The following is a 27,639-nucleotide window of genomic DNA, read 5'->3' as shown; positions in this document are numbered from 1 at the left end:
TATGGAGACATGTAGGCGCCTAAGTTCCTTTCATTTGCATCCTTCTAGGCCAGAGGAGTTTGGCTGCTTCAGAACTTGCATCTTGACTGCCTGGGGAATTTTGGTGAAATCTGCAGTGGGAGTAGCACAGCACTTACCTGAGTTGTTTATGCTGTTTCAAATCACTTGTGCAGGTGTGTGAAGCAACACTGGTCCCCGATGAGAGAACTGGCTGGCTGGGAATTTCCTATAGTCTTACTTTTATGATAACATTTGCCTCTACAGGCTCCTTCTCTCCAATCAAGGAGAAATGGAAGACACATTTCCCCCAGGACCAGATTAAAGAAAAGATAAGTGATACTGGTTTTTCACCCTGCTGTGAGATAGCAGAAATGGCTAGTCATGGAGTAAAGGGAGAGCGGTGGTTTAGATTTGGTTGTTGATTAATCTGGTTATAATGTGTGCCTGCTCTGTTTATGGAGAAATCTAGACTTCATTTCTATTAGCACATCTTTTATTATTTGGTGTGTACATTTCTGAACACTCAGATATAAAGTTGTTACAGAAACTGTCCATTGTTCCAAGATACTGGCAGTACTCAATTTTATTTCCATTAGGTTTTTTAATTATAAAAATGTGTGTAATTACCATCAGTTCGTTGCTCAGCCTTTACAGCATCAGCACGTAACAGGCTGAAATTCTCTCAAAACTCTGTGTACATAGATGTCGCCTTTACACACCTACAGCGGATGTTGGCACGGATGTTATAAAAGCGGATGAGATTTAAGAAACCGAGAGTACTAAGATTTGGAGGATTTTCTCCTGTATCTCCCCAAGCTCGCACCCGGTTCTGTCACATGTCGGTGTCTGCCGCGCTCCACCTTTCCTGCGTAGTCAGCGCGTTTCCCGCGGCAGCGGCAGGAATGCTGCTGAGGTAATTCTGCTGGCTCAAATGCGTACGTGCGGTCCCATACGGGCCTCCGCCACCAGACACCACCAACACCGTTCCCAAGTTTTCCTGAACACCGGTGCGAGGGGCAGGCGCGCCCGGCGGGGGCCGTCCCGCGCCTGCCCCCCAGCAGCGGCCGGCGCTCCCGCTGCGGAGCCCGCATGGAATGTGCTCCCGGGCGCGGCCCGGGCAGGAGGCTCCGCCGCACTGCGTTGGGAGCCGCCGGAGGGGCGGGGAGCGGGGGGGCCGCGCCGCCGGCACGGGGGGCCGAACGGCCAACGTCCCCCGCGGGGCGGGCGCGACGGCTCCGCCTCCCAGCCCACCGCCGGCACGTTCCACTTTCCCCGCGGGGTGAGCCCTCCTCCCTCCGCCGCGGCGGCTCTCGCGGCCTCGCAGAACCGGAGCGCGGCGCCGGCGCTGTCTTTCTTCGCACGCTGCCCTCACGACTAGGTAGTCCGGCCCGCCTCTCCCTGCTGTGCCGGGCAGTGGTAGCGGCCGCTCCGCCCCTTCGCCTCCCCCCCCCCGGCGGCGGCGCGGGTGGTGCGTCCCGGCAGCAGGCGCGTCCCGGCCGGCGCCCGCCCCCCCGCGCCGTGTCATTGATGTTGTTGTTTGTGTCGCAGGAGCCGCAGGCCAGGCCGGGGCCGCCGCCCGGGGCCGCCGCCGCGGGGCTGGGGCCGGCGCCAGGGATGTCGGTGTGCGGGGAGGCGGTGGGCGCCGGCTCCCTGCCCAGCGAGCTGGTGGTCCACATTTTCTCCTTCCTAGCGGCCCCCGACCGGCTGCGGGCCTCGGCCGCCTGCTCGCACTGGCGAGAGTGCCTCTTTTACCCGGCGCTGTGGCCGCGCCTCCGCCTCAGCCTCCGCGTCTCGCCCGCCGAGCGCCCGCGCCTCGAGTTCCTCATGCGCAAGTGCGGCTGGTTCGTCCGTGAGCTCCGCGTACAGTTCGCCGCCGACAACTACCCCACCGGCGGCGGCGGGGCGGCGGCGGGCGAGGGCGCCGTGGTGGCGGGGGACGGGGAGGCGCCGCCGCCGCTGAGCCCGCGCTGGCTCGACCTGCTGAGGACTTACCTGGAGCTGGTGCTGTGCGTCCTGAGCAGCGTCCGCAACAACAGGTACCGCCGGGGGAGCGGCGGTGCCGGGCGTGGGGACAGACGGAGCCCCCCGGGCCGCGCAGGGCCCGGTGCAGCCGTCCCGCCGGTTTCTGCGGGCGGAAACAACGCCCGAGCCGGCGCCGGCCGGTTCGTGCTGGGGCTGGCCTTGGAGCCGCTCTGTGTGTGTGTGTGTGTGTGTGTGTGTGTGTGTGTTTGAGGCTGTGAGTTGGGCAGAAACGGGGACAGCCGCATCAAACTATCAAATTTTTATCATGTAGTGTAGTTTGATGAGGAATATAAACGCTCAGACGTCCGGTCGGCGAGCAGCTGGTCAATACGCAGAACAAATACAGCTGCAGTGATAAAAAAGTTCTTCGTCTTTTAGATGGAAACGGGGAATGCAGCTCGAACGGACCAAGTGAGAGCCAGGAGTTTGAATTTACTGCATAACAAGGCAGCTTTCTCACTTAAAATAAGGCTTAGTACGGGCAGACTTTAGACCTTGTGTATGCTTGAAAAAAAGTATGTAATGAGAAATTAGTCAGGGGGAGTTAAAATTACAGCTCTGGCACGCTGAGTTACTGCCCCAGTAAAATACCTTCACCTTTCTAGCCATGAGGTCTTTTGCTATAGAAAAGCTGAGCTTTCATGCCAGCTCTCCTCTTACCTGCTAATCTGAGGTTTGAGGAAGTTTTATGTTCTTGTGCTTGTTGAAAAAAAGGTTCACACGTAGGACTTTCTTGGCCTAATCGAATTTAAATGCTAGAAATATTTTTCTGTGGTTTGTATTTAAGATGTGTTTTTCACACTTATTTTGGCAGGTTAGATAATTTCCTCAGCTTTGAGGTCTTTAACACAGAAATACTTGCATTCTTTTCACTGTGTGTGGGTATGATAGAGATAATAAGATAATAATCAGATATCCTAATATGTGGCCTCTAGTCAGCACGTAAGACAGGAAAGCAGGGATATTACATTTAAGTTATGATGAGTTTGGAAAGCCATGTAGGTGTTAGGCTAGGAAATAGTTAATATTATTTTCCCTCTGTGTGCATATAGATTCACCTATCAAGGGAAGAAGAACTGCTAGTATTTCAGAGTATCTTTAGGATGAATTAAACCTTGTGGGATGGCCTTTAAAAAACTGCAACTGAGTCATGATCTTGTTACCGCCCCCTTTGATTCCAGAGGTATTAGAGAGTAGCTTGAGGCCTTCCTTGTGTCTTTATTTTGAATTGTAGCAAGAGAACTTTAAATGCAATTCCTTGTTGGTTTGAGATGAATGCAAATGTGGTGTGTGAAGTCTCAGTTCCTCTGCTCTGTTGCACCCAGCAGGTACTTCCTGTGGTGCAGCTGCGATGGCTGAGAGTTACAGACCTCACTTCAGAAAACAGCTCATTATTCCCAGCTCACCTTTATCTTAATTTATTTCATGACCTATGAATACTTGGCGTGCAAATCATAATCATCTGTCTTGATTTGTGTTCTCTTGCATTTCAGGAGCTTTCACTTAACTGTTGAATCTGTGGGAAATCTAACTAGTATTATAAGAAGAAAAAATGTTGAAGTAATTGTGGTGATTGTCTGATGTGAGACAAATACCATTACATGGGCTTGGAATTTTAAAATAAGTATTTTCTACAGGAGACTTTTCATGGGGGTGTTGTTAGAAAACGAAATTGTTTCTTTTTTTCGTCACTGAAATGCAAGGCTGTCAAAATTAACTGAGATGTTAGAAGGCTTTTGATACACTTTTTCTTTTGAGAAATTCTCCATAGCCTTATCTGAAATCTGTACAAGGACACTGGCTTTCTGAAGTTCATTTTACAGATTCTGTATGCACACTGACTCAGGACTATAGTAAAATACTGTGCAGAAGTAATTGTTTCTCTATTACCTGTTCTGTGATAGATTAGTATAATTTTGGTGGTAAGACAGCGATGAAGAGTTACTAACTTTGATAGGATTTTGCATTGCCATACTTTCTTGCTGTTCCTAAATAGTTTCTATGCTGCTCTTTTGGATTTAAATGAATGGTGCATGACTGGGGAGTACAGGGTACCTGGTTATTACAGCAGGGGTTTTTTTTTATGAGCATTTTAAAAACTGGGGGAAGAGTGGCATAATTGACATTAAACATTTGACCTTTTTTCAGTTTTACTTTCAGAATAGACTTTTTTTTTCCCCCTTGAACAGACTAGGTTTTCAGTTTATTTTTATGTCTGATTTTTTTTCCTTGCAAAGTAACTACATATAACTAATTAGTTTTCAGGTAGAACACTGGGTATTAGTTATTTAAGCAGATTTTTGAGATAGAAAAGAGGTGAGAAGGAGTATTAACATATGCCAAATTGCTGCTTAGTTCTTACTGTGACCACATAATGTCTAAACCAGAGGCATTGTCACCTGCCTGATACTTAGTTTTGTCCAAGGAAGGACTGCAGTCCATAATTAATTAATTTCTCTGCTTCTCTTTATTTATCTGTAACTCAAGGACTATTAATAATTCCTCCTTTTTTTCCCTGTATTTCACTGTACACAAGATAGCTATTGTAATTTCCAAAATAATGGAAATTTTTAACTTGTCCAATGGCTGAATCACTGTAAATGCATTCCTTTTGGAATTAAGTTTAGAACAGGACAGTCTTTCATAACTCCTGTCAGCCCTTATGATAGCTTTTTGGCAGATAAGTTAAAAAAACATTCCGTCTTGCACTTCAGAACTGAAAAGGGAGAAATCTGCCTTTGTGATGCTGTTTCTTAACTGTGTAATGTTGTTTTGGGGTTTTAAATTTATTACTAAGCAGTGCAGTAGCAACCTTCCTCCTTGCAAGAAAAATCATGTACATCAAATGGCTACAGATTTCCTTGAGGATTTACAATACTGGACCTAAGAAAAGCAATTACTGAAAGTAATGAAATTTCTAAATGCTTTCTTGGCTAGAGGAGAATGATGTGTGGTTTTGCTACTAAGAGCATTTTCTGCACAACATAAAATTGCTAGTTTCTAAGCAAATCGGTGTCTCTAGAAAAATATTTTGGAGTGACCTTTGCTAGTTTTGATGAAATTAAGGAAATAACTTGTCCACAACTTGTTTTTAAAAAAAAAAAAAAGATTTTTTTTGACAAATATTCCTGCAGCCAGCCACTTACCATCCAAAAAAGGTATGTTCCAGGTCTGTCTCATATTTGAAGCAGAGCTCAAGTTGTTTTGTGGGTGGCAGCATTTTACTCCCAAAATATTGGGAATAATATCATTGGGTCTTGATGAGCTCTAAAAATCTTTCATTTGTTTAATTAAGAGATACTAAAGTAGCATTTATAGTGATCTATAACTTTTCCATAAGCTTTTATATTTATGACAGCAAAATAACAAAGCGTTTAACTGTTTAAAAGCTAGCATTCTACTTAATACTGAGAAAAAGGGGTGTGGGTGGGCATGATGTTTCTTAAATCCTCATGATCTGCACCTTCTTGAGCTGATCTTTCAAAACTAAGTTCTAGAATGCAGGGTGGGAGTGTGACAAACTTTGTTTCCACTTGTGTGCATACAGCAGCTAATAAGCACCTGGTGGTCCTTCAGTAGGAAAATCCTGTTCTTTTATGTATCAAAGTATAGTCTCCTTTACTCCTCCTTCTTTGCTTACAAAGGAAGATAGGAAGGTAGTGACACACACACACACCCCTCTTTTCCTGCAGCATGTTAAATTGTGTGACTTGCTTGATCTTTGCTATGGAAACAAAAATGCAGATTACTATAAAACTGGGCTATCTTGCCTGAGGTATGGTATCTCTTGGAGTTTCCAAAAATTGGTGAATCGCTCAAAACAGTAGACTGCATCTGTTTTTGTTGCTTTCTAATTACCTAAAACATTTTAATAATAAAATGTTTTCTGTTGGTTTGAACAGGCAGCTGAAACTGGCAGAAACTCGTATAGTAATACAATATGTGCCTTACCACTTTGTTCGCCTTGAATGTAAGCAAGGACATTTTGTGCTTTTTTTAACTGGGTATTAAAAAAGACCAACCAAAACTGAAGATGGAGCCTAGTAAGAAGCTTATTATTTCTAGTGTGCTTTTTGAGCTAGTTGAAAATAAATGTTTTAGAAATCTTTTCAAAACAGAAGTTTTCCCCCAGCTGTATGTACAGATACTACACAGGATTAAGATGCCATTATGACTTCTAGGAAAAGGTCATAAGTAACTGTTAAATAATTTTATTTAAATAGCAATCACTTTACTGACTCCCTGAAATGAAAATGAGCAGTGAGCTGAATGTCATGGAGTTCTGTAACACTGCAAATAATAGCAAATATCTAACATTGTGTTGAACTGTGATCAGATTTGTTGATGGTAATAACTGTGCTATGAATGGAAAAAGAATTGGATATTGTCATTGGTGAGGTTTTCAGGCAGAGAACTTTTCCATTTATCTCTATACTGCATGAAATGGCAGTCAAAAAGATGGAGTAAAAATGTGTGGGGTGCTAGTAATTAGTGTTCCATGTGTCCTGTACTTTGGTGGTTCTCTTAATGCCTGCTTACATCCTACTGTAGCACTGGCTGGAGGTATGAGTGGCACAAACCAAGACCTGTGTTTGATGTGAATGTGCAGGTGATTCAGAACTGTTCTGAAGACTGCATTTTGGCTCTTGACTCTCACAAATAAGTCACCAAGATCAAAAGATAAAGGCTTATTTTTAGCATTGGCTGTGAACACTACTTCTCACACCAGGTGGAGGTTTCTGCTACTTCCCTGTCATACCAGACTATCTCTTACAGCTTTTGATGAAAAAAGAGCCCAAAATATTCTCAGTTGAGTGTACCAGTGTTTTAGGTTTTCCTGCCAAGCTTATTCTTCAGTAAGATCAGGCAATGTCTTAGTGAGATTTGTAGAATATTGATCATATTTTAAGGCTCAGTTTATTTTAGTGTATCGTCAGTACAATAGGCCTGTACTTAAAATACATAATATTAAATGGTCAGAATTTCAGACACAGTTGTAAATTCTATGTATTTAACTCCAGTATTTGTCAGACTTTATATGAAGCTAGTGGATCTTTCTATTAAGTTGTTGTTATCCTATAGGAAAAAAGCAGCAGGTGCAACAGTGAATAGATTTCAGGCAATCAGTGTGCTGTTTTTGAATGCAGGAACTTCAAAACAGGTAAATTATGATTTATGGTAGATAACAATTATAGACTGCAACTCATACTGACTAAAAAATGTAAAACTTGGCTACTTGATCCTTTTATCCTCCCCCCACCTTGGTAGAATATCAGGTTGTACTGTGGAGGTAGTGAACTGTACCAGAGCTTCCCTATGCTTTGAGCATGGTAACCGTATTGCATTTTCCTCAAGGCTGGTTTGAAATACTAGCATATGCTTTGTGAACCAGAGGAAATAAGGATTTATGGTAACTCACATAATTGTGAGCTACAGGTTAATTGGCATCTACTGTTTAGGATTAATTTAACTTATGTGTCCATTTGTGGTGAAACTGGAGTTTCTGCCTTGTTAATTATCAATTGTAGACAAGCCCTTGCATGTTAGGAGTAAATCTAGTTTATAGCTTATATAAATAAAAGAAATGTTGACCTAAAACTTAGCTACAAAAATAATGATCTTAATAGTAAATGCTACGCAGCTACTTTAAAACTGCAGTCGTTCGCATACATCTTTCTTGATCTGTTTTAGGAATAGAAAAGATGCAAGTCAGAAAATTGAACTAGGGAAAGGAAAAGTGACTATCTAGTGCACTGTGTCATGTTCAACATCAACTCAGATGTTCTTCTTTCACTTATTTTTTGGTATCCCTTCTAAAAGTTAAAATCATATGTCATGGTTGACCATTATCCCTTACTGATGGGGAGTATTAGAAAAGTTTCCCCTACTTTGATATAACAGAAATTAGACACTGATTAGGGTGTGGGGAGTTTTTGCTTTTCCTGAGGTTTGTGATGCCTTGATTGAAGCAGGTTTGGCCTCCCACTTGTAACCCAGCTGATGTAAGTGCTCAGGCAGGGTTGTTTGTGGTTGTGTTCTACTTGTGCATTAAATGCAGTGCTAAGTATTAAAAGGAGTATTTGATGTTTTCATCTGTGACAGTTAACACACATATTCCAAGGATTCAAAATTGCATGAAACCACTCATAAGTTTTCCTTGTGGTGCTTTAGGTCTGCTGAAGATACTCCTGACTGACTGGAAAGCAGTATTTGCTCTTACAGCTGGTTTCAGCAGTTTGTGTAGTCCTGTTTCCCCTTTATACTTCAGTCTCATTTTCTGTAGTCCCATATATGCCTGCATTTCAGGACAGTAGTAAAGTTTCCCAACACAGACTATGTGTCCTGTGTAATAATGGGGTTTATTGCCTGCATTTGTCTTATCCAGAAGGATTTCCCACCCCATTTTAGTTTTGTATACAGATTGCTTTTTGTTTTGTTGTTTCCTAGGAACCTCCAGAAGTTGAGTCTCTTTGGGGATATAAGCATTCTGCAGCAACATGGAACTATATCAAATACCTACCTTGGAAAGGTTGACCCTGATGGCAAGAAGATTAAGCAGTAAGTAATAATTTGTAAATTATTAAATATAGGATAATAATAATAAAAATAGATAAGAGAACACAGAAATTCCTGAAATACATCAGTGAGAAGCTTTAAAGTTTTTTAACAGGGTGAAAATCTAAATTCTTTTTCCTGCTATTTACATTAAGTAGTCTGGTTTTGTGGCTGTTGTATTTTTGTTATGTTTTTTTCCTCCGTTCTCAGCACGGTGAGAGTCCTTTCTTTCCTCTTTTCATTGTGTTCTAGAAACAATACTATGTTAATGCCACAAAAGGGGAGGAGAGATGAGGGGCTTTACCAGCACCTCTTACTATTGCTGTACATGAAAAAAATTAGAAAAGGAGGTAATCTGTTGTATTTCACAAGAGTTGAGAACGTGTTTGTGTTTATGTTTTCTTTCAAGTTTGCTTGAAAGGCTAAGAACTGGAGAAAATTTTCTTAGGACCTACAGGTCATTGTACTAGCACCACAAATCTAAACACTTGGATAAATACTTTGGTGCTTGCACTAAATAGTTGATATGCAGATTGCATTAAAGCATTTGCTGTCTCTTTAAAAGTTTCTTACTTCAGTTCCCACTGGGGAGAAAAGCTACCCTAGAGCTGCAGAGTTCTGTGTCATATTTCTTTTTATTAAATTTTGCAGGTAGTGCAACAATATTCTTAGAAGCTCAGATGTTTAAGGTGTATAAGAACTGCAATTTAAACAGATTTTTAGTGCAGTGAGGGATATAGATGGTAGTATTCTACTGAACACCTCAAATTTGCCTTCAATAGTTCTGTAAAATACTAAAAATGTTATTAAGATTGATTACCTGGGCTATTACAAAATAAATCCTACCATTGCTGCAACTATTACAGAACCTTTTGTGGGTGTGTATGGGGTGAGGGAAGAGTCTTTGGAAGAAATTTGATATTGCTGTGGTAGAATCTTTTTCTTTGGAGATTGTGAGATAATCTGCCTTCAATTTAAGCATTGCCAAGCATAATTATGAAACAAACATTGCCAGCACCAAATAAGGTTCATCTTAACTCTAAATGAATTTAGGAATAAAATAGAAAAACTACACTGTCTGTGGGTCTTACCATTGTTTAAAACTGTTTCATTTGTGTCACAGTTGCAAATCCTCAATTTAAAATAAAATGTCTGGAGAAGTCTGGAAATATTGAAGTCTTTTTACGTGTTATTTATCCTAGGCAAAACCTTGGGAACTGAGGTGTTATATAAGTACAATAACCATACCAGCTCTTCCACTTGGGTGAAGTCAGGCCTTGCAAACCCCAGTACCTTCACAGGAGAAGCAAGAAAGCACACATAAGCAAGAGAGGGGGTGAATAAGGATTTGCCGAGACAGGATGAATGAGGACTGATCTTTTACCTTTATTACAACAAAAGGGTTATGGGGCATCAAAGGTAGTAGGTGACAGGTTCAGAGCAAGCAAGAAGAGGAGGGTAATCACACTACAGGGTTCTTTATTATTGGGTGTTATGCTTGCTAAACGCTTATTCCACTACGGGAGGAACCTGCATGAATTTGTAGAAGTGAAGTCTCTGAGAGTTGCAAAATACATAAAGCTACCTCTGTTCAGAATTGAGTTACAAAGTTTTGGAAAGTAGAGTAATATTTGGTAAATATCCCTATGTGCTTTTCTTGTTTCTGTCACCTAAAGGTGCTAGTGTTCCTCTGCTGTCAGTTAGGATACTGGCCTAAACCTGTAATTTTGCCTGGACATTATCTCTGTTAAAGTGACATGGATGAGAATAAAAATTTTGTAATGTTTTTTTGCTTAGATGTATAAAGTATACAGGTCCTCATAGCAATAAAAGTAGTGTTCTGTGCAAAACCATTACCTGATTTGGGGAACAAAAATTTTTGCTATTTTTGGACTGGATCTTACTTCTTAATGTTTTATGGGACTGTCATAGCCTGGCTCAACTGCTTCTCTGTAATGCTGACCAGGCCTTGAGATCAAATACTTACACATGTGTCTAATGTGCTAAAAGAACACTTGTCATTTGGGCAGGAGGACTCTTTTGGGTCTTTACAGCTTTGGAGTGAAGACTGAAAAAATACTTATATGAAGAAAGTTTTTAGAGTGTGACTGTGCTATTTGAATTTAATATTGAAAATTTAAAATACTTCTGTTGCCTTCTTGAACAAAATGTCTTAACGTAAAGGACATCTATTCACAAAAAAACAAAAGGGGTAGGAGAGGTGGGTGTATCAGAATACATTCATAATAATCTGGCACTGATAATTTGTGATTGAAATGTTACTGGGTCCAAGTTGTTTTGGTAAAACATGAACCTGTTGGCACTTGAAAATACAGTTAGTTGTACGTTTGGAATTATTTAAAGAATCTTGTATGTTTGTTCTTTACCCTTTAATGAGCAAATCAAGCAGGTAATTTCACATCATTCTAACTTACTCTCAAAATCAAGTTTCTGCCATCTTTCATTGAAAATTACTTTTTTTCCATAATAAATTTGCAGTTCTGGAGAAGTTAGGAAATACAAAAAGCTGTTTTTAAAAACAAGGGCTACATTTGAAAGGCATTACAGGTTTTCTTATTTGCATAACCTTAAAATGTATGTGGGAGGGTGTTAAATACATGCTGGAAAATACATGAAGTGAAGGTTCAGTGTGTCACTGTTTTGGAAGACAAAGTACAAATTTCTTTTAGTTTACAATTTTAACTGTTTAAGTGCAGCAGATGTTAAAATGCTTTGGGAGGTCTGCAGTCAGGTTGCAGTTGACAAGAACTATAATAATAGAATCTTCCTGCAGAATAAGGCTATAAATGAAGGAAGAATAATTCTTGAATAAAAAAATTGAATGGTACACAGTTGCTAAGACTAAACCATGTTTAATAGGATCATTGTCTGTTTTGTTTGCTTACAGAATCCAACAGCTGTTTGAAGAGATATTAGGCAATAGCAGGCAATTGAAATGGCTGTCTTGTGGGTTAATGCTGCAAATAGTAACTCCCACATCATTGTCCTCCTTATCAAACCCCATAGCCAACACCATGGAACATCTGAGCTTATTGGACAACCACATCCTTGGTAATACCACTCTTATCACTGCGGTTGAATTGGAGCGCTTTGTGAATCTGCGTTCGCTCGCTTTGGATTTCTGTGATTTTACAGCTGAAATGGCAAGAGTCCTGGCTGACAGCAACCATGTGCCTTTGCATCGACTGTCTCTCCTGGTCCACAGTGTTTCCATAATGCACAAGTCATTGGACAATATGCCAAAAGATGAGAATTGGCAGGCGCTGACTCGCAACAGCACTAATCTTCGGGTCTATATAATGGCTTTTGATGTCAAGAGTGATGATATGTTAAGGATTCTTAAGCCCAGTATCCCCCTAGAGAGGATTCACTTTGACAGCTATGTCACTTGTGTTTCAGGGGCTGTTGTTGACCTCATATCCAGGCAGTATGACAAGTTCCTCACTCATTTTATACTAATGAATGATGTGATAGATATGTCTGCCTTCCCAGATCTCAGTGACAACCGAAATGAAGATCCACTTGTCTTATTAGCCTGGAGGTGCACAAGACTGTCTCTCCTAGCTGTTCATGGTAGGTAACACATTGCACGGGCATAGTATGTGACTTTTAAATATTTACAAGCCTTCAGCCTTTCTAATCAGAGTGTTTTAGTGGCATGTTACTCAAAAGGCTGCTGCACCATTACTATACATGCTGTTGTTGAAGGTGTTTATTGTATATGAGTTTTAAACATGCTTGTATCTTACTAACTTCTGTTGAGAAGTTATGTAGGATTTTATTAAACTTCTCAGAGAAATGAGGATAGCTTAAGAAGTGGGCATTCTAGGAGGCTTATCCTACAAGTGGTCTGCCCTGTGGAAGTTTTCACTCGTTGTGTGTATGTGAACTGAAAACATTTGGTGTTTTTCTGTGAGCTCACATACTGGCAAGATTAGATGATTTTGCTCCCTGTTTGTAAATAACATGAGTTAAGTACCCCAGAGCTGAGAAGAAGAAATTTACCAATTTGGTAAGGCTAACATCAGATGAAGGCTGAAAAATATGTGGGGGGGGATGCCTCACTGTGTGTGTTGGTGTCACCAGTAATACTAGAGCTAGGTTTATCCCACATATTTATTTGCCATATAGTAGCAAATAACTTTTAGAATTTATTCAGCTCTGTTATCAATAGAGCACTTGGTGGTAGAAGTTATGTCAGTGGCAAATTTTAAGGCACCTGAAACTGAAATAATGCAGAATAATGTTTTTTTATTTCTGCTGGAATCAGCTTACCAAGACCAACTTTGCTGATGCATGAACGAGTTAAGCGATGACTGTATTGTGTTGCATAAGAATAAATGTGTTTCCTCAGACTGCTTGGGGGAGTAAGTCTCCAGTTGTTCAGTACAAACAGGAGACCTTCAGCAGCAGGAGCTGGACATTCAGATTTCTATCAGTTGAAATCAATGTCCTGCTGTATTTGCTCTCTTTTTTTTTTTGTTTTTGTGGTCTTTTACTGAAAAATCATTGCTGGGGGCAGGGGAGGCATGATCAATTCAGCTGTCTCTCCTTAACAGTTTCCAGGTGAGACAGATTTTGGGTACTGGTACATGACTGTACCAGTCTAGGTGTGGATTTTAGCAATTTCTTTTAAAATTTGGATACATGTTTGAGGACCTTTTAAAAAAATTAAAATTGTGTTACCTTAAATTATCCTGCTACAGAAAAGTCTTCTGATATATTATCTAACTTTAAAACCTAGTGAAACATCTGGACATAAGCTTGCGTATCATTTAATACCAGGCTTGTGTGTGTGTGTTTGTGTGTATGTTTCCTCTTCTGGTACTAGATTTGCTTTTGAAAAAGCTTTGATTTACATCTACTTTTGGCTGCCACTTGTCACTGACCAAAAGAGGAAGGGGAAAACATATGTTAAGGACACTTTATATGGGTTGCCTCAAGATTATCTTTTGTGGGATATCATCATCTTTCCACCAAGGCAGTGTGTCCAGGAGCCAGAGGAAGGCAGATGTTAAATACATTCTTGTAGAATGAAGAAAGGATGTAAAGAGTCTGTGGCCATTTGGGATGGGATGGAGACAGGATACTAGCACTGTGACTGCAAAGCGTGGTCCATCTGTGAGAACAAAGGCCTTTTTATTTTTATTTCCTCCTTAAGGGAAGGATACTTCCACATGGGTTTTTATGACTTTGTGTTATAAACATACTGGTGAAGTTTTATTCTGTCCATGAGCAAAACTAAAGTTGAAATTTTTGCCAGCAAGGAAGAACAAATTACAGTGTGTTCATGGTAAATTTGTTGTTCAGTGATACTAGTAGTGAAGTAATAATTTCCTCTTACCTCTGAATACTTAGCTGGACAGAGACTTTCTGGCAGCTGGGAGGTCACAAATTTCAGGCAGAGCTTTTGAAAGGAGAGTTAATTTAAAATGAGACTAAGTTGGGAATAAGATGGTTGTTCTAGTGCATAGAGGATCTCACCATAAAAAGTTACAACAAAAGCCATATACCTGACCACATGAAGGGTGCTTTTTTTTTTTTTTTTTCTTCTTCTTCCCTTTATTCTTGCACTTGCTTTCTTGCTTTCAAGGATTTCTTTAATAAGTTCCTTTACAGTCAAGATAACTGGAAGGTGGTGTGACATGTCTTGACAGGAGTGTGTCATCATACAGGGAGGAATTTTCCATTGAGTTCAATGTCCCTCTTAAGGAAGGGACATTGAATTAAGCCACCTGAATTAAGACGGCTTCATCTTCTTTGGACAGTTGTGTTGGAGGTGAAGTATCCAGAGATGAAGATTGTGGGAATTCATGCCTTTCCACGAGTTAATATACCAGAAATGAGCCTTACAGATGTGGGCAGGCTTCTTTGTTGAAAACATACCCTAACATATTTCCAGAGACACAATAGTAAAGAGTAAAAGGAAACAGAATGGATATTTATTTTCTTTATTGCTTTTACATATTTTCTTCATTCTCTATTTTATTTTATCTATTATTTTTATCTATTTTATTTTGATACATTATCATGAAGGGCATGTTAACTGCATTGTTGGAAGACAAAACCACAGTTAGCTTTTGCTTCTCAGCAGTTTAGCTTTCCCAGTTCAAATATTGTGCAGACTGCAGCTTTACTTGGAATCTACTTGGGCATCTCACCAAGAAGCTTAACACCTGCGAGAATCATGATGAAGGCAGAAATGAGCCTTGCCTTTTGCAGTGGAAGGGCTGATTTGGCAGAGCTCCCCAAAAGGGAAGTTCCCAGACCATCTGTGGTTTGCATCTGAATAGGGAGGAGCTTTGCATTTCTCTTAGCCAGGGTACAGAAAGCTTACAGGTAACTGGGGAGTAGGAGTTTTTAAAGAGGAATATTAATATATAGTGTGAAGAGAGGAAAGCTTTGTAATTATAGTTTATCTCAGAATAACAAGATTCATTTTTTAGTTTTTTTACACATACATAGATATATGTGTACACACACACTGGGGTGACCTGAAGAGGCTGCAGAGGCTTCCGGTTTGTGTGCGTGCTGAGTTTTTGTTTGTTTGGTGGTGGCTTGTTTGTTGTGTTGTTTTTTTTTAATAAGTCTACTTTATAAAGCAATGAAAGCAAATCTTTTTTTCTAGCATAAACAGAGTTTTTAAGCAGTCCGTTCATGCATTCAGTTAATTGATAACTTTTTTCATTCTAATTTTACTACAGAGTAGATCACAGGAGGTTTGAAATTTTATATATAACTTACTGCACTGCTTTGCAAGTAGGAGAAAAAAATCTAGAAAAGCTTGATTAAAGTATCTGAAATATTTTTATACTTTCTTATTCAGAGTGTAAAATGAGGGCTTCGCTACTTGAAACCAGAAAGCCCCCACCGTGCCCTAGGGGAATTCTGTCAGATGGAACATGATAGAATAGGTTGGGATATTGGGATGGTCTGGTATTAAGTACTAAAAGTAAGAAAACGCCTTGTAGGAAAATGACAGAGCACCTTTGTGTTTCCCCATAGGTTACACGGTCTGGGCTCATAATCTTATAGCAATTGCTCGTCTTCGTGGCTCTGACCTGAAAGTACTGGAAGTCACAGAAGAAAGCATTGAATTCGACCAAGGAGAACTGGCTGATCAGGATGTGGATCCAGTACACAATTTCATTGAGCAAGTGTCTCTTGGATTGGGTCGCCCTTGGCATGCTGTCATGGACATAGAACTGCTCAGTGTCTTCACTGAGCCAACCCGTCACTTTTACAGAGAGATGCAAAGCTTCAGTGAAGGCATTTAGCTCCTTATTTACAATTCCTGTGGTTACATATGCAAGTAGGGTCCTATTATGTTTTTTTGGTAGTGTGAATTAACCCCTTTTGTGCTGTGTTTAATCAGTATTAGCTATATAGAATTATATATGTGTATTCTACTTCTTGATCAAAGAACGTAGTCGGGTATTGGTTTAGAAGCTGAAAGTGGCAGTGTTTAGGGTTTTCACGGTTAATGGACTCGTCTACCAAACCTTGCAAAGATACAGCCAAAGGCTGTCTGAGGTTGCCGGCTAACTTTACTTTAATTGAGTAACTGCATTTTGAATTATTTTGCTATTATATTGGAGTCCTGTGCTTGGGAGCCAACTGTTTTTAATACCCATATCCATAGCCCAGTGGATTTCTATGCTGTCATTGTGTGCTTAATCCAGTAGCATGCTACTTAATAGGCTTAAGGGACGAGAAGTCTATCCAGGGCTGTTCACTGTAAGACTCTTACCTTGCTTGATTTCACATGCGGATTCTGCAGCATGGCTTAACTCCATTCTCGGCTTTCCTTAGCTGCTAAGCAGTGGTGTGAAACACTAGTGTTCAGGCTCCTGCACTTACAGATTCACTCCACAAAGCTGTAGTCTTTTGGATTCTTTGCAAACTCCTCCTTGTTTGTTCTCATGTTCTGTCATCTTCCTTAAAAGTTAGCTTTGGGCCAAAGTTTAAAAGGAAAAAGCAAGAAATGTGCACTCCGGTGAGGTAAACGCGTAACAGTGAAGATTTCAATACAAAGGTCTACACCTGCAAACAAACATTAGTCGTGAAATCCCTAACAACCAAGTCACTGGATTTTCTCTGTCAGCGCCTGTGTCAGCTGCCAAAGAATAGATTAAAAACGAAGAAGTGCCCACATGCTGGCAGGGGTAGGCCAACTTTTGGCCAGCCAGATACTGCTAGATTGTAATATATAAGGTCGAATTTCGACCTGTGGTACACAGCTGTGCTGTGGCTCAGTCAGCAACCTCAGAACTCTTAACAAACATGCACCTGTTTCACTGTGAATAGTGAATGTAAAGGAAGGAAAGGAAACAAATACAAAGCTTGTTCTATCACAGGTATGAGCTGCTATGATGCATGAAGAACATTCCATGAAGTATGTTTTAAAATCTTGTTATATCTGAGAGGCTTTAGAAGCCGATGTAACTGTTTCAGGGCAACCGCGGTACAGACGTGGTCTCTGTGAGACTTCCACCTGACCCCAGTTTTAAGTGGTACGAATGTTGTGCATTTAATGTTTAAAGGACAGTCTGCAATAATAAAGTAAGTGGCCAACGTGGGTGCCCAGCAGTGCTGAGACCTGGCTGCTATATTGTAAGCTTTGGAAAACACAATTTATGCAACAGATGTCCAGATATGATTCTATTTATGGAAAAAGTTTATATGTGTTTTACAAATGGTTTTACCATCTTATATTAAAATGACCTTTTGACAGGTGTGCGCTGTTTTGTCTCCAGTGAGCACATACCATGCGGATTTTATATGTACATCAGTAGAGTGAATCCACTGGCACAGTGTGTGTATATGCCAGATGTGGTGAGATTTTATCTTATAAATGTGATCAGATTAAAAAAAAACTCCTGACAGAAAATGTAAGGAAACCAGCTGAATGTTTGAATTGATGACTGATGTTGTATGGTTTATGTTAAATGTTATATTCTTTTAATCAATGAATAAAGCATTAAAAATTGATCGCTGTATAAAATACTTTATTGTTATCAGCATGAAGATTTTTAGAATTAAAATGCAACATCGTTCATAAGATGTGTATAACTAGTAGCTCCCATTGTGTTTAGGTCAGCAGAAAAATCTAAAATAAGTCACACGATTTTTTTTAATTTGGCTGAATTTTGTCAACATTTTTTGGGGTGGTGGAGGAATGGGAAGGATGCTTTGCTAGAGATCAGACCAGTTAGCACAAACAATATATCATTATATGACCTATTAGACTGATACAGTAAACTGTGGATTGTAGACTATAGAAGACTATTTTTGAGAAATTACTGCATCAATTGCAATTGCTTAAATCAAAATCTAATGTGCTCAAGAAAAATGTGTAGTACTTCTTTGGTGTCCCACTATTAAATAGATTATGAATACCTGCAACGCTTCAGTTTGACGTTTTATCCGTCCTCAGAGTACACAGCTGTGCCTTCTGAATGAAAGCTGCAGATGTCTGCTCAGCTGTTGGAGAGCTGCTGTGCCCTGCAATGGCTGGCTGTGCTGTGAGGCTTGTCAGAGTGGCTGGTCAGTGTGTGCATGCCAAGCACGGACTTTATTTGAGCTTCTGAGCTTCACGTTACGATAGCCCAAACTGCTGCCAAGTGGGAAAATTGCACACTGCTTGTTCAAGCAGTTTCCTAGATCTTCCAGATTTGGTAAGCAAGATCATTTGCCAACTTACTGAAGAGATGCTATGGGTAATAAAGATAAGGTAAATACAGTTACAGCTTTTCATGTTCCAGTAAAGTGAAATATTGGGACTTGTCTTGGTGCCTTTCAGGGCTCAGCCTCAGGAGGGAGGTTTATGTCGCAGATAAATCTGGTGGTGACTGCTCAGCAGCATCTGAGCCTGAAGTTTGGTTGTGAAGTGTTGAAGATTTCAGGAAGTCACACAGAAAAAGCCAGAAACGAAGAAAGCAAATTCTGCATCATCTGGTTTAAACAGTTGCAGAATGGTAATTTTCTCTCTGCAAGCTACTGCATTTTATGGGTAACTGCCTTACTAAACAGAGTTGGGAAGTAACCTGTTTGCCTTTCTGTTGTTATAAAAGTTTTAATCTGTTTGGTCTAACCTATTTTCTGCTTTGTTTTAATGAACTTAATCTTGAATGATAAGATGAGGAGCAGGAGAAGCAGCCCACTTGACTACAGGAGAGAGATGTGCAGCCCTTTCACTTGCTGCAGTTGCAGCTAGAGCTGGGTCTTAGCAATCAATGGCTGTCCATTGTTAGAATGCTCCAGGTCTGATTTTTTTCATACAGCCTGAAGTCTGCTCACTGGGTGTGGCTTGTGTTCAGGGAAGAAGTCAGTGTACTTAAAACAAATGGCTAGAATCTTTCTATCTTGGAAATTACAGGGAGTCCAGTAAAGCAGGAGTGTGGGGTGAAAGCCATACCTTGAGCAGTGCTGGAGAAATGCACCTGGTTTTTATCCTGTCTTAGGAATAGGTAAAAGTGGTGTTTGTTGTCTGCCTGTATTTTCAGCAGTAATCTTTATTAGTGATACCAGGATGAAAGGATTCAAGGTGATCTGTAATTGTTAGGAAATTACAATGATCTTAATATTCTCTTGCATTTGGAGTGGGACCTTACAAACTACTGTGAAATTACTTTGAACTTGCATAATCCCAAAAGGAATTTTACTTTTGTTGTTTCTTTGAAGAGATGGCAATATCAAGTTAGTCTTCTGCATTCTAGGTTCAGCAGGAGCTTGGGATGCAAGCCTTCATCTGTCACAGCTAGGTTGCTTATTCTTTTTGGGGTGCGTAGAACAGGTATTTCCCTACATACACTTTTGTGTGTCCTTTATACATTTGACAGGTTTACCATCTACCCGCTTCCTATTGCATAAACCTGAGCTTGTTTCCAGATTTGCAAATAAAATTTTGGACTGCTACTGGGGAGGGGAAAAAAAGTCTCAAATGATGCTATTCTTTGTACAGGATGATCCAATCCATGCTTTTCCTGCATTTTCTTAGTCCAGCTATCTTTTCTTTTGTCTGCAGCTTTTGGTACCATTGTGGGCATAGACTGTTTTGGTGGAGGAAGAATTTTTCAGAGTTAACTTAGAATAAATATTTGGAGAAAATACTGTGTTTGCTCAGAAAACAGATACATTCATAAACAGTTTTTGCAGCCTCCGAGGTGAGTTGGGCAAGGAATGAAAAAGGTTTATGACAGTGTTATCAGCCCAGGATTTCTGTGCTATACCCTGGTTCTCTGTGCAGGAGCAAGGCTGTATTTGGCAGTTCTGGTTGTTCCTAAGACTGATGACAAGAGTAAGGGTAAAACCCAGTAATTCCTTTGAGAATCCTTGTGAAGTCTCTCAGGCAAACTCATAGCCATTAACTAATTGGCTAAAACTGATGCAACAGCCATGTTAAACTACATGGTTAATTTAACACGGATGATGCTTTAAAATGTCTGTTGTCAGAATCTGTCACTGAATTGCTGGAGTACAAAGGCTTATCTAAATGCTTTGAGGGGTGAGCTAGAAGCAGAAAGGACAAAGAAATTGTAGGAGTGAGCCACAGAAGAATTCTACAGCTGAAAGAAACAAATGTGGGGATAATGGTAGGAACAGGAGTACTGAGCTACAAGAGAAAATGCTCCTTTGGCAGACTCGACCTAAGCAATTAAAAAAGAAGTGGGCTGGAGGTTTTTTTGGTACCATCTAATTATGGGTGTGGTGGCTGCATTTACATTAAAGCCTGCAACTGTGTGTTCTGTGTGCGTGCATGCAGAGAATGGAGCCTGGTGTCTGAACGGCTGCTGAGTTGGGGCTTGCTGAAACCAGTTTGATTCTTTATCTTAGAGGGTCCCTTCCCAAATGACTGAGTCCTTACATGGTTTTCAAGTTGAAGCTAAACTGTGAGAGCAGCCACCAGCTCCTAGCAGAAGTCTCTAGACTGTACAGTCACCTAAAAGCAGAGCTTGGCTCTGTCCAGATCCAGCCTGGCACTGGGCCCTGCCTTGGCTGCACTGTGCCTGCTGGGGCAACCACTCCTGCCAGGGAAGCACCAGACAGGAACCTGAAGAGGTGAGCAAGGTACCACAACAACTCCTTTTACGGACACAAACTTATTAATGCTGCAGTTTGCCATTTCCTTCTTGTACTTTTTAATTCTGCTTTTGTCCTGCCCAGCATTTTCCCATGCTGGTGTTAAAATCTAAAGCCTAATAAACTGAATTCATGTTGACACAGTAAAAACACACCCCTCCTATTAGTTTGCTGCAAATACATGTCTTCAAAGGCAAGGGCTGGGCTGGGGCTTCTCCTAGCTATGACTCCTTCCTCTCAGATCATAAAAACCCCCTATATGCATCTTCAATAAACACTACTCCATTCCAGCTTTTGAAGAGTGACGGGAGAGTTGCTCAGCTTTTCTACTACCTCTTCCCCCTCTGTGTCGTGGCAGGAGAACTGCCACATTGTAGAGCTTGTGAGCTGAAAGATCACCTACAAGGCCATTAACAGAGGGGGCTCGAGTGGAGAATCACGGTTATTCATATTCACCTATCTATTATACCATGTTACCAAGGACATTGCTTTCATTTTCTGAAGATTTTTATTAACCGTTTCCATTTGTTTTCACATCCTCTTCATAAAGCAGCAAGCATCACTTTTGGCATGCAGAGACTCCCTGTACAGCTCAACCAGCACAAAGCAGCTGGACTTTTACAATAAGGTTCACGTGATTTAATTTTATACACCTCTGAAGAGACTACTCAAGTTAGAAATACTTAATTTAAAATGACTATTGTACAGTGGAAATCACTTATTCACAATATTCATAGGTATTTAATTCTTTATTTACAAAATACTATCCTGAGAATTTTTCCTATTAAGCTTCAATTTGAGCGAAGTACTTTGTATAGACCTAAGTAACGATGGTTACTTAACATAAAGAAAAATGCCAGTAGGAGAGCACAAAACTGGTTCAGGACATTCCTCAAGTGACTGTCAAGTCTCCTGCTGTGGTTCTGGTTCTACAGCTGATGGATTTGACTGAGATGGTTCAACTCTATTTTCAGGAGGAGGTGGTGGAGGCAAAAATCCAGGTCGTTGAGGTGGATAGTGAGGATAAGGTCTCATTGGAAATGGACTTCTTACTGTGAGAGAATCAGAGTAATCCAGTTAATATCAATCACAACAATAAACATGCTCCTCTTGCTGGCTTGCTGCTCAGCTAGGCCTGTCTAACTAGAAGTCACATGTCAGGACACAGAGATGCCAGGAAAGAGGAGGGCAAAACCATCCCTTTTCTCAGTAGTTACCCACTATAGTCTCTAAGCAGCAGCCAGCCACTGCCAGTTCCTGGGCTGCTGCTGCCAACATCCCCTTCAGTCTGCCACAGCAGCCCCTACATGCTACTCCTTACAGATATTTTGGCAGATAAATAGCTTAGATCTTCACACATACTCAGAGCACAGCAAGAGTCAGAAAGAAGTCCTGCAGTCTGATACTTACACCTTGCTCCAGTCATGCAAACTCCAAGCAAAAACAGTTGTTTAGGGACCATGAGCACACCTCAGAGCCAGAGGATGAAACTTTTAAGATTTATGTAAGATGTAATTTCATAGGAAGAAAAGGATTAAGGTAACCACCTACTTGCTTCCTTACCCCCAAAACAAATCCATTAAACCTGAACAGTACAAGTAGGTGTATTTTCCAGCCAAAGCTAGTATTTGTGAAAAGATCAAGATGAGCTGTTGTGAAAAAGGAAGTGTCTAACACAATGAACCTTCATCAGAAAAGATGCTCCCTGTTAGCTGACCTAAGAAGCAGTGTGTGCAAATCTGTACACGTGTACCCCCTGTGGTAACTCCCTGCCTGCACAAAGCACTCGTGTTCATCAGCTTGAAACAAATGCTGGCTAAAGGCACGTACTTGGCAGCGAAGGGCGTGGAGGCCCGAAGTCTCGTACTGGAAAGCATTCCCGTGGCCCATACATGCCAGCAGGAGGAGGGGGAGGGAAAGGAGGTCCTCGTCTCATGAAAGGTACTGGTGGTGCTCTAGGATCCACAGGCATCAGCGGAGGTCTGACTGGAGGGAAAGGTGGGGGTGCAAACCCTGAACTGACAGCTTCACTTTCAGGTGTCAGTGACTGATCAGGGAGTGAGTTCTGCAACACAAGGAAACCAGGGAAGTTAGAGGAGGGAAGGGGAGTATCTCCAGTCCCATCAGGCTCACTTCCATGTAGGTGTGACACTAGCTAAGAGCAAGGCCATCTATGTGTACTGACCATCTGCTTGACCATAGTTTCATCTTTTGGGATATAATTAATTTTCAACAGGGATTATATTAGTCATACATCAAAGTCATTCACAAGACAGTAAGCGTTGTGGTCAAGTATACATATAATTTTATCATTTGCACTGAAGAGTGCAATATAATGTGACCAATGGATCACAGGCAAATGTTTTTGTGTTTTGCAGAAAATTAAAGCTTCTTTAAATCAAGCCTCTCTTTAGCTACTCACGCTCAGGTTAGAGTGATCCTTCATCCCATCTCCACTTGGTTCTGCTCGTGGGCTATGTTCTGAAGATGTCTGCCCATCTGAATGAAAAAGTTAAAAAAGCTATTCAGTGTTGATCTCTTTCCACCGATTTCAGTATTTTTTTCTGAAATCAGGATAGATTGGCAACAAAACCAACAGCAAGCATCAGTTCCATTTTCCCCCTCCCTCTGACTAACAGTTTATTGCTTCAGTAAGCCACATGCTGGGAATGGCTGTGCTATGATATGCTCTTGGCACACTTGACACCAATTCAAGTATGACAAAAACCAATTCCTTCCTTGGCTGACAAATATCAAGGAGACTTCCAGAACTACCTCAGTTTTGGATAAGCAGTCAGAAAATATATAATAATAACAATAATAATAATCACCATCATCATCCTCCTCCTCTCATTTGCCTTATTTACATTATAAGTAAAGAGATAAATAAAAACTTCCGTGTTTTTACTTTTAAACTTTGCTGGGAACAAGTACTTTCAATAACAACTGGAGAAAATTACTAAAGGGAATTGTCAGAGAATAGAATCTGACTGGATATAAATATACTAAATATATATAATAAATACACTTTCTTTGAACAAACAAACAACCCCCCAAACCTGGGATTTGAAAAATATTGCTTTCTTATGCTTCAGCTTGAATAGAGATGATTATACTAGAAAACAAACCAAAACAAGACTTCTAACCAGTGACAGAATTTTTATGTGCATGTTGTATTTCTACTCCTTGAAAGCAAACAAAGCTTTTTACTCAGTGAACAAATAGGTCTTTTCAAAAACTCTAAATTACTTGTCATTTCAAGCAGGCCCTTTCTTGTTGATAATATTGTTACTTAATCTAAAACATTTCAATTCCTATGTCACACAGAGAACATTCATGCCTTGATATTTCTGTTGTGTAACACTTTCCATTTTAAGTCCTGATGAAGTTCCTCACAAACTCTGTCAACCTTTACCTCTTCTTTCTGACAAGTTTCCTGCTCCAGGTACCTCCTCAAGTGAAAAGTTTTTATAGTTCGCCACCCCAGCTTAGGAAAATCCATGTTATTTTGTTCACTTTAAATAACATTTTAATCATCTTCCTAAGAAGTGTAACGTGTTAAGTCCAACGAGTGGGAGCCTTGATTTCAGTACTGTGAGACACCGCTGTTCTGAAGTCAGATGCGCGGGACAGGCTGTTTTTTGGTGGTTGGTTTTTTAATTGAAGCAGGTACTTGGATTTTTTTACAAATACCCAGCCAACTCTAGTGAAATTATGTGTCTCTAAAAAGCAACATTCACACATTATTCATGACCTGTTAAATGCTGGCAACAAGGTTCTCCAAAACCCTGTTTCCATTATGGGGGTGCTGAATTGCCCAAGGAACTGAATACAACGTTTAAAAAAATAAATTACTTGTTGCTTGGAAGTGACTGAAGAAAGGGGTAAAAAAAGGTTGCATTAAAATGCAAAGACATTGCACCTCTCCTCAGCAGCCAGGTGCTAGAAGAAGAATCTCAGTGGAACATGGAAGTACTGGAAAGCAGAAGTAAGAGAATGCAGAAGTGAAACTAACAAGGCTTGGGAAAGAGGGAAGGTCAGTAGCTACACAGGGACAGAACTGTCTTCCAGTAAAGAACAATTCACTTTGAAACCTGAACCTTCGACCTGAAACTAAATTCAGCATGCCCAGTTCTTACACTGTGACACTGAGTAGCAAAGGTTCTCTCTCCTCTGGCCACAAAGGCTGCAAGGCAGATGGTAACTTCCTACTAATCCTGTCAGTAACAGAGTCCTGGGTGGTGAAGTTTCTGTTGGGAATTTAATGGCTTCACTTCGCTGACGAATCAGACACTTGTAACTTACCAGGGCATTACAGAAAGATGGAAAAGGCTTAGTAAGTATTAAGCTCTTAAGCTGTCAGCGGTAAGGTCTCAGTGACCAAAACTTTGCCCATGAGCTTCTGGCAGTTGCCAAGTGCCACAACTAAAATGTACATAATTGGCCAATGCAAAACTAGTGGGTCAGTGAAAGGTGTGATTAAACTGGGGGCAATTTACTGTGAACTACAAAAGGCTGCCACAATGGTCAACAGTTTGAAGGAAGAGGCCTCAGACCTTCTCCCTCCATGCACTAAGCCAGTGGACACTTGAACATTTGGCTGTTTCTGTTCCACTCTTTGTGAGGCTAACCCTTCCTAACTTTACCAAATGTGGCACCGAAATGCATGTATGGGTTTGTGATGTTTTAATGCTGTGATCAACCTCATGGGAGGGACCAAAACAGACTCTCAACCAATTAAGAGTGGTTAACATACAGAGCAATGAAGGCAGACCAAAAGAATACCTCAAGACTGGCATTCACAGAATCCCACCCACCTGACAGCAGGGAGGGTGATTGTTCCAACAGGGAATGGCTGCATCAAGGCCAGCAGGTGTTAACATGTTTCTTACACAATTGAACTTCAGGTCTGTGGTAGCTAAAGACCTGTCCTCTTACCACAGCTTATCATGCACAGTCATCTTACACCGGGAATTTCCATTTTAGAGTATCATGGAAGCAATTCCCACCTGTTTTGTCAAAAGACTGAACATTGTAAGTTCGTAGTTCTGCTGGTCCAGAAAGTCTTCCAGTATTTGGAGGATTAGGGAAAAATCTTTCTTGTCTTCGAGCAGAAAGAACTGGATCAGCATAAGGCTCACCTAACATTGAAAAAATCACAAAAAACAGGTCTGTGAAGATTTATTCCTTCCATTCCACACAATTTTAGGCCAGAAAGATTCTCTGGGTATCTTATGCTCTTGTAAATATACAAAGTGTCTATTAATCAGGGTGAGTAAACAAATCTTAAATAACCTAGAGGAATCCCACCAAGTATGTCCAATAGCTTATGTTTCTAAAGAGCTACAAAATAAAAAGTTCACTGATTTTTGGTTTAACGTACAGCAGAATTTTGAAAGTTATGGTGGTCTAAGTTATAAACAGTGGGACCTTGAAACAAAGGTTCAGCCTAGCAAAGAAGATCGAAGACAAAATAAGGTACTGTATGTTTTTAGCCATTCTTAGGTAAGAATGCTGTTTTCCATTACTCTTCATAGTGCTGTAATATGTTTCCACCAACTTGCTGGGATCAGAGCTAGCAATCCATCATGCAGCTATAAGACAAACTGTATCAGTGAAATCCAAGGGCAAAGGTGAGCTAAGAACAAGAAGGAAAGGCCAAGAAAACCAGCCTACCTCTCTGCAGTGTCCTGTCAACAGACCAGACCTGCCAGATGAGAAACTGCATCCTGAGAGGACCTTGAGCTCTACCACCAGGCTTTCACACAGGTGAAACTGAGGTACCTTAATCAGTGTATGTTACCAAAATTTGTATTTTTCCTAAACTTGTAACATTTTTCTTCTTTATTACAGGTATGAAGGAAGGTTGTCCATCCCCCCAAGTTTTTACTTGAGAAATATCAGCAGAATCCTCTTATAATAACTCATCTCTGCCTTCCCTGAGAGGTAATGTGCAATACAGATGTTTAGCTGAAGAAGTGAGAGTGAAGACTGATTTTGCTGCTGTTAATTATTGAAGAGACAGCATCAGTGGGAAAACATGTGCCAGACAGGATAAACGTACTATGGTACTGCTGTAATAATTAATATAAAAGTTGGGTTTTTTTTAAATAGTATTTTTCAACATTACCTATTTTTATTTAAAGTAATTAGAACTTACTACTTGTTAAATCTCTTTTTAACTATCCAGCCCAGACAGGTCTTTTAATGCACCAAACAAACTCCCAGTAAAATGATGAAACCAAACAGTTGATTGTCCCTTGGTAATACCAATATGTACTTAAAAGACAGCAGAGAAGTGCAAGTGAACCACGCTGTTCAAGAAGGGGAAAAAATCACTATTAAAAAAAAATCAGTTCAGTTGCACGAGCAGGTCCAAGGAAACATTTAATATTTATAAACCCCAAACAGTTGAATATATAGACTGCAAGTCAGTAACTCCTCTTTTCCATGGATACAGTAGCTAAGCATAGCTTTTACCTGGTGGAGGCAGAATTATCCTGCGCTCTCTTTCCCAAGGAGGAGACAGGGATCCAGTATCTGATGGTGGTCTGTGGGGATCAGTTAATCTATCAGAATTCAGCTCTCCTCTTTCACTTCCAGCTTCATACATGGCAGCTGGGCCTCTGGATCCTATTCGAAGAAATCAAGTAGTTATTCATCCCTGTGTTTTAAACCCTCTGCTATGGCTTTCCTTATTCAGTCTGAAAGTAGTGAAACAAATCATGGAATGCCAACACTGTCAAGACACACGAGGCACACGGCTCCACAGGACTCTCCAGCTGTTTGCTAATGACCAGTTATGCCTATGAGAAGTGTTCAAAGGTGTGCAAGGGAAAGGTTTTAGTTCAGTAACAGCACAACATAGAGGACCTGCAATGCTTCTGAAAAAACTAGTAATTTAACAAGTTTCAGTTAATTTGAACCAGAAATCAGTACGGTAACGATAAATAATCCACT

At 40.7% G+C, this 27,639-nt stretch overlaps 2 protein-coding genes across 6 annotated transcripts in view; one reads left to right on the top strand and one right to left on the bottom strand.

Moving 5' to 3' along the window:
- Window positions 1-513: 513 nt before the first annotated feature.
- Window positions 514-17,589, top strand: FBXO33 (F-box protein 33). The gene is made up of 4 exons (XM_058829675.1): window positions 514-2,036; window positions 8,470-8,580; window positions 11,486-12,171; window positions 15,604-17,589. Exons 1-4 carry the CDS (start codon window positions 1,090-1,092, stop codon window positions 15,873-15,875), a joined length of 2,016 nt encoding a protein of 671 aa, XP_058685658.1. The 5' UTR covers window positions 514-1,089; the 3' UTR covers window positions 15,876-17,589.
- Window positions 17,590-21,168: 3,579 nt separating this feature from the next.
- The window catches only part of MIA2 (MIA SH3 domain ER export factor 2), a 36,425-nt gene continuing 29,954 nt past the window's right edge, over window positions 21,169-27,639 (bottom strand). For all 5 annotated transcript variants that reach the window (XM_058829669.1, XM_058829671.1, XM_058829672.1 and 2 more), the window contains 5 exons: window positions 27,160-27,312; window positions 25,689-25,820; window positions 23,102-23,178; window positions 22,510-22,744; window positions 21,169-21,731 (listed from right to left, as the gene is read on the bottom strand). In XM_058829669.1, coding sequence (XP_058685652.1) covers window positions 21,583-21,731; window positions 22,510-22,744; window positions 23,102-23,178; window positions 25,689-25,820; window positions 27,160-27,312 — 746 coding nt within the window. In that variant the 3' untranslated portion in view covers window positions 21,169-21,582. The remainder of the gene's footprint in view (window positions 21,732-22,509; window positions 22,745-23,101; window positions 23,179-25,688; window positions 25,821-27,159; window positions 27,313-27,639) is intronic.

Source organism: Poecile atricapillus, chromosome 1 (assembly GCF_030490865.1).
Source record: "Poecile atricapillus isolate bPoeAtr1 chromosome 1, bPoeAtr1.hap1, whole genome shotgun sequence".
Classification (NCBI taxonomy): Eukaryota; Metazoa; Chordata; class Aves; order Passeriformes; family Paridae; genus Poecile; species Poecile atricapillus.
Note: the sequence above shows the minus strand (reverse complement) of the source record. Positions and strands in the feature narration are given on the sequence as shown.

What these genes read in the sequence shown, in the direction of transcription:
- FBXO33 (XM_058829675.1), top strand. Translation starts at nt 1,090, where the DNA reads ATGGAATGTGCTCCCGGGCGCGGCCCGGGCAGGAGGCTCCGCCGCACT. An exon ending in AGCAGCGTCCGCAACAACAG is followed by an intron (nt 2,037 to 8,469) that starts GTACCGCCGGGG and finishes GTTGTTTCCTAG; the next exon opens with GAACCTCCAGAAGTTGAGTC. An exon ending in GTCTCTCCTAGCTGTTCATG is followed by an intron (nt 12,172 to 15,603) that starts GTAGGTAACACA and finishes GTTTCCCCATAG; the next exon opens with GTTACACGGTCTGGGCTCAT.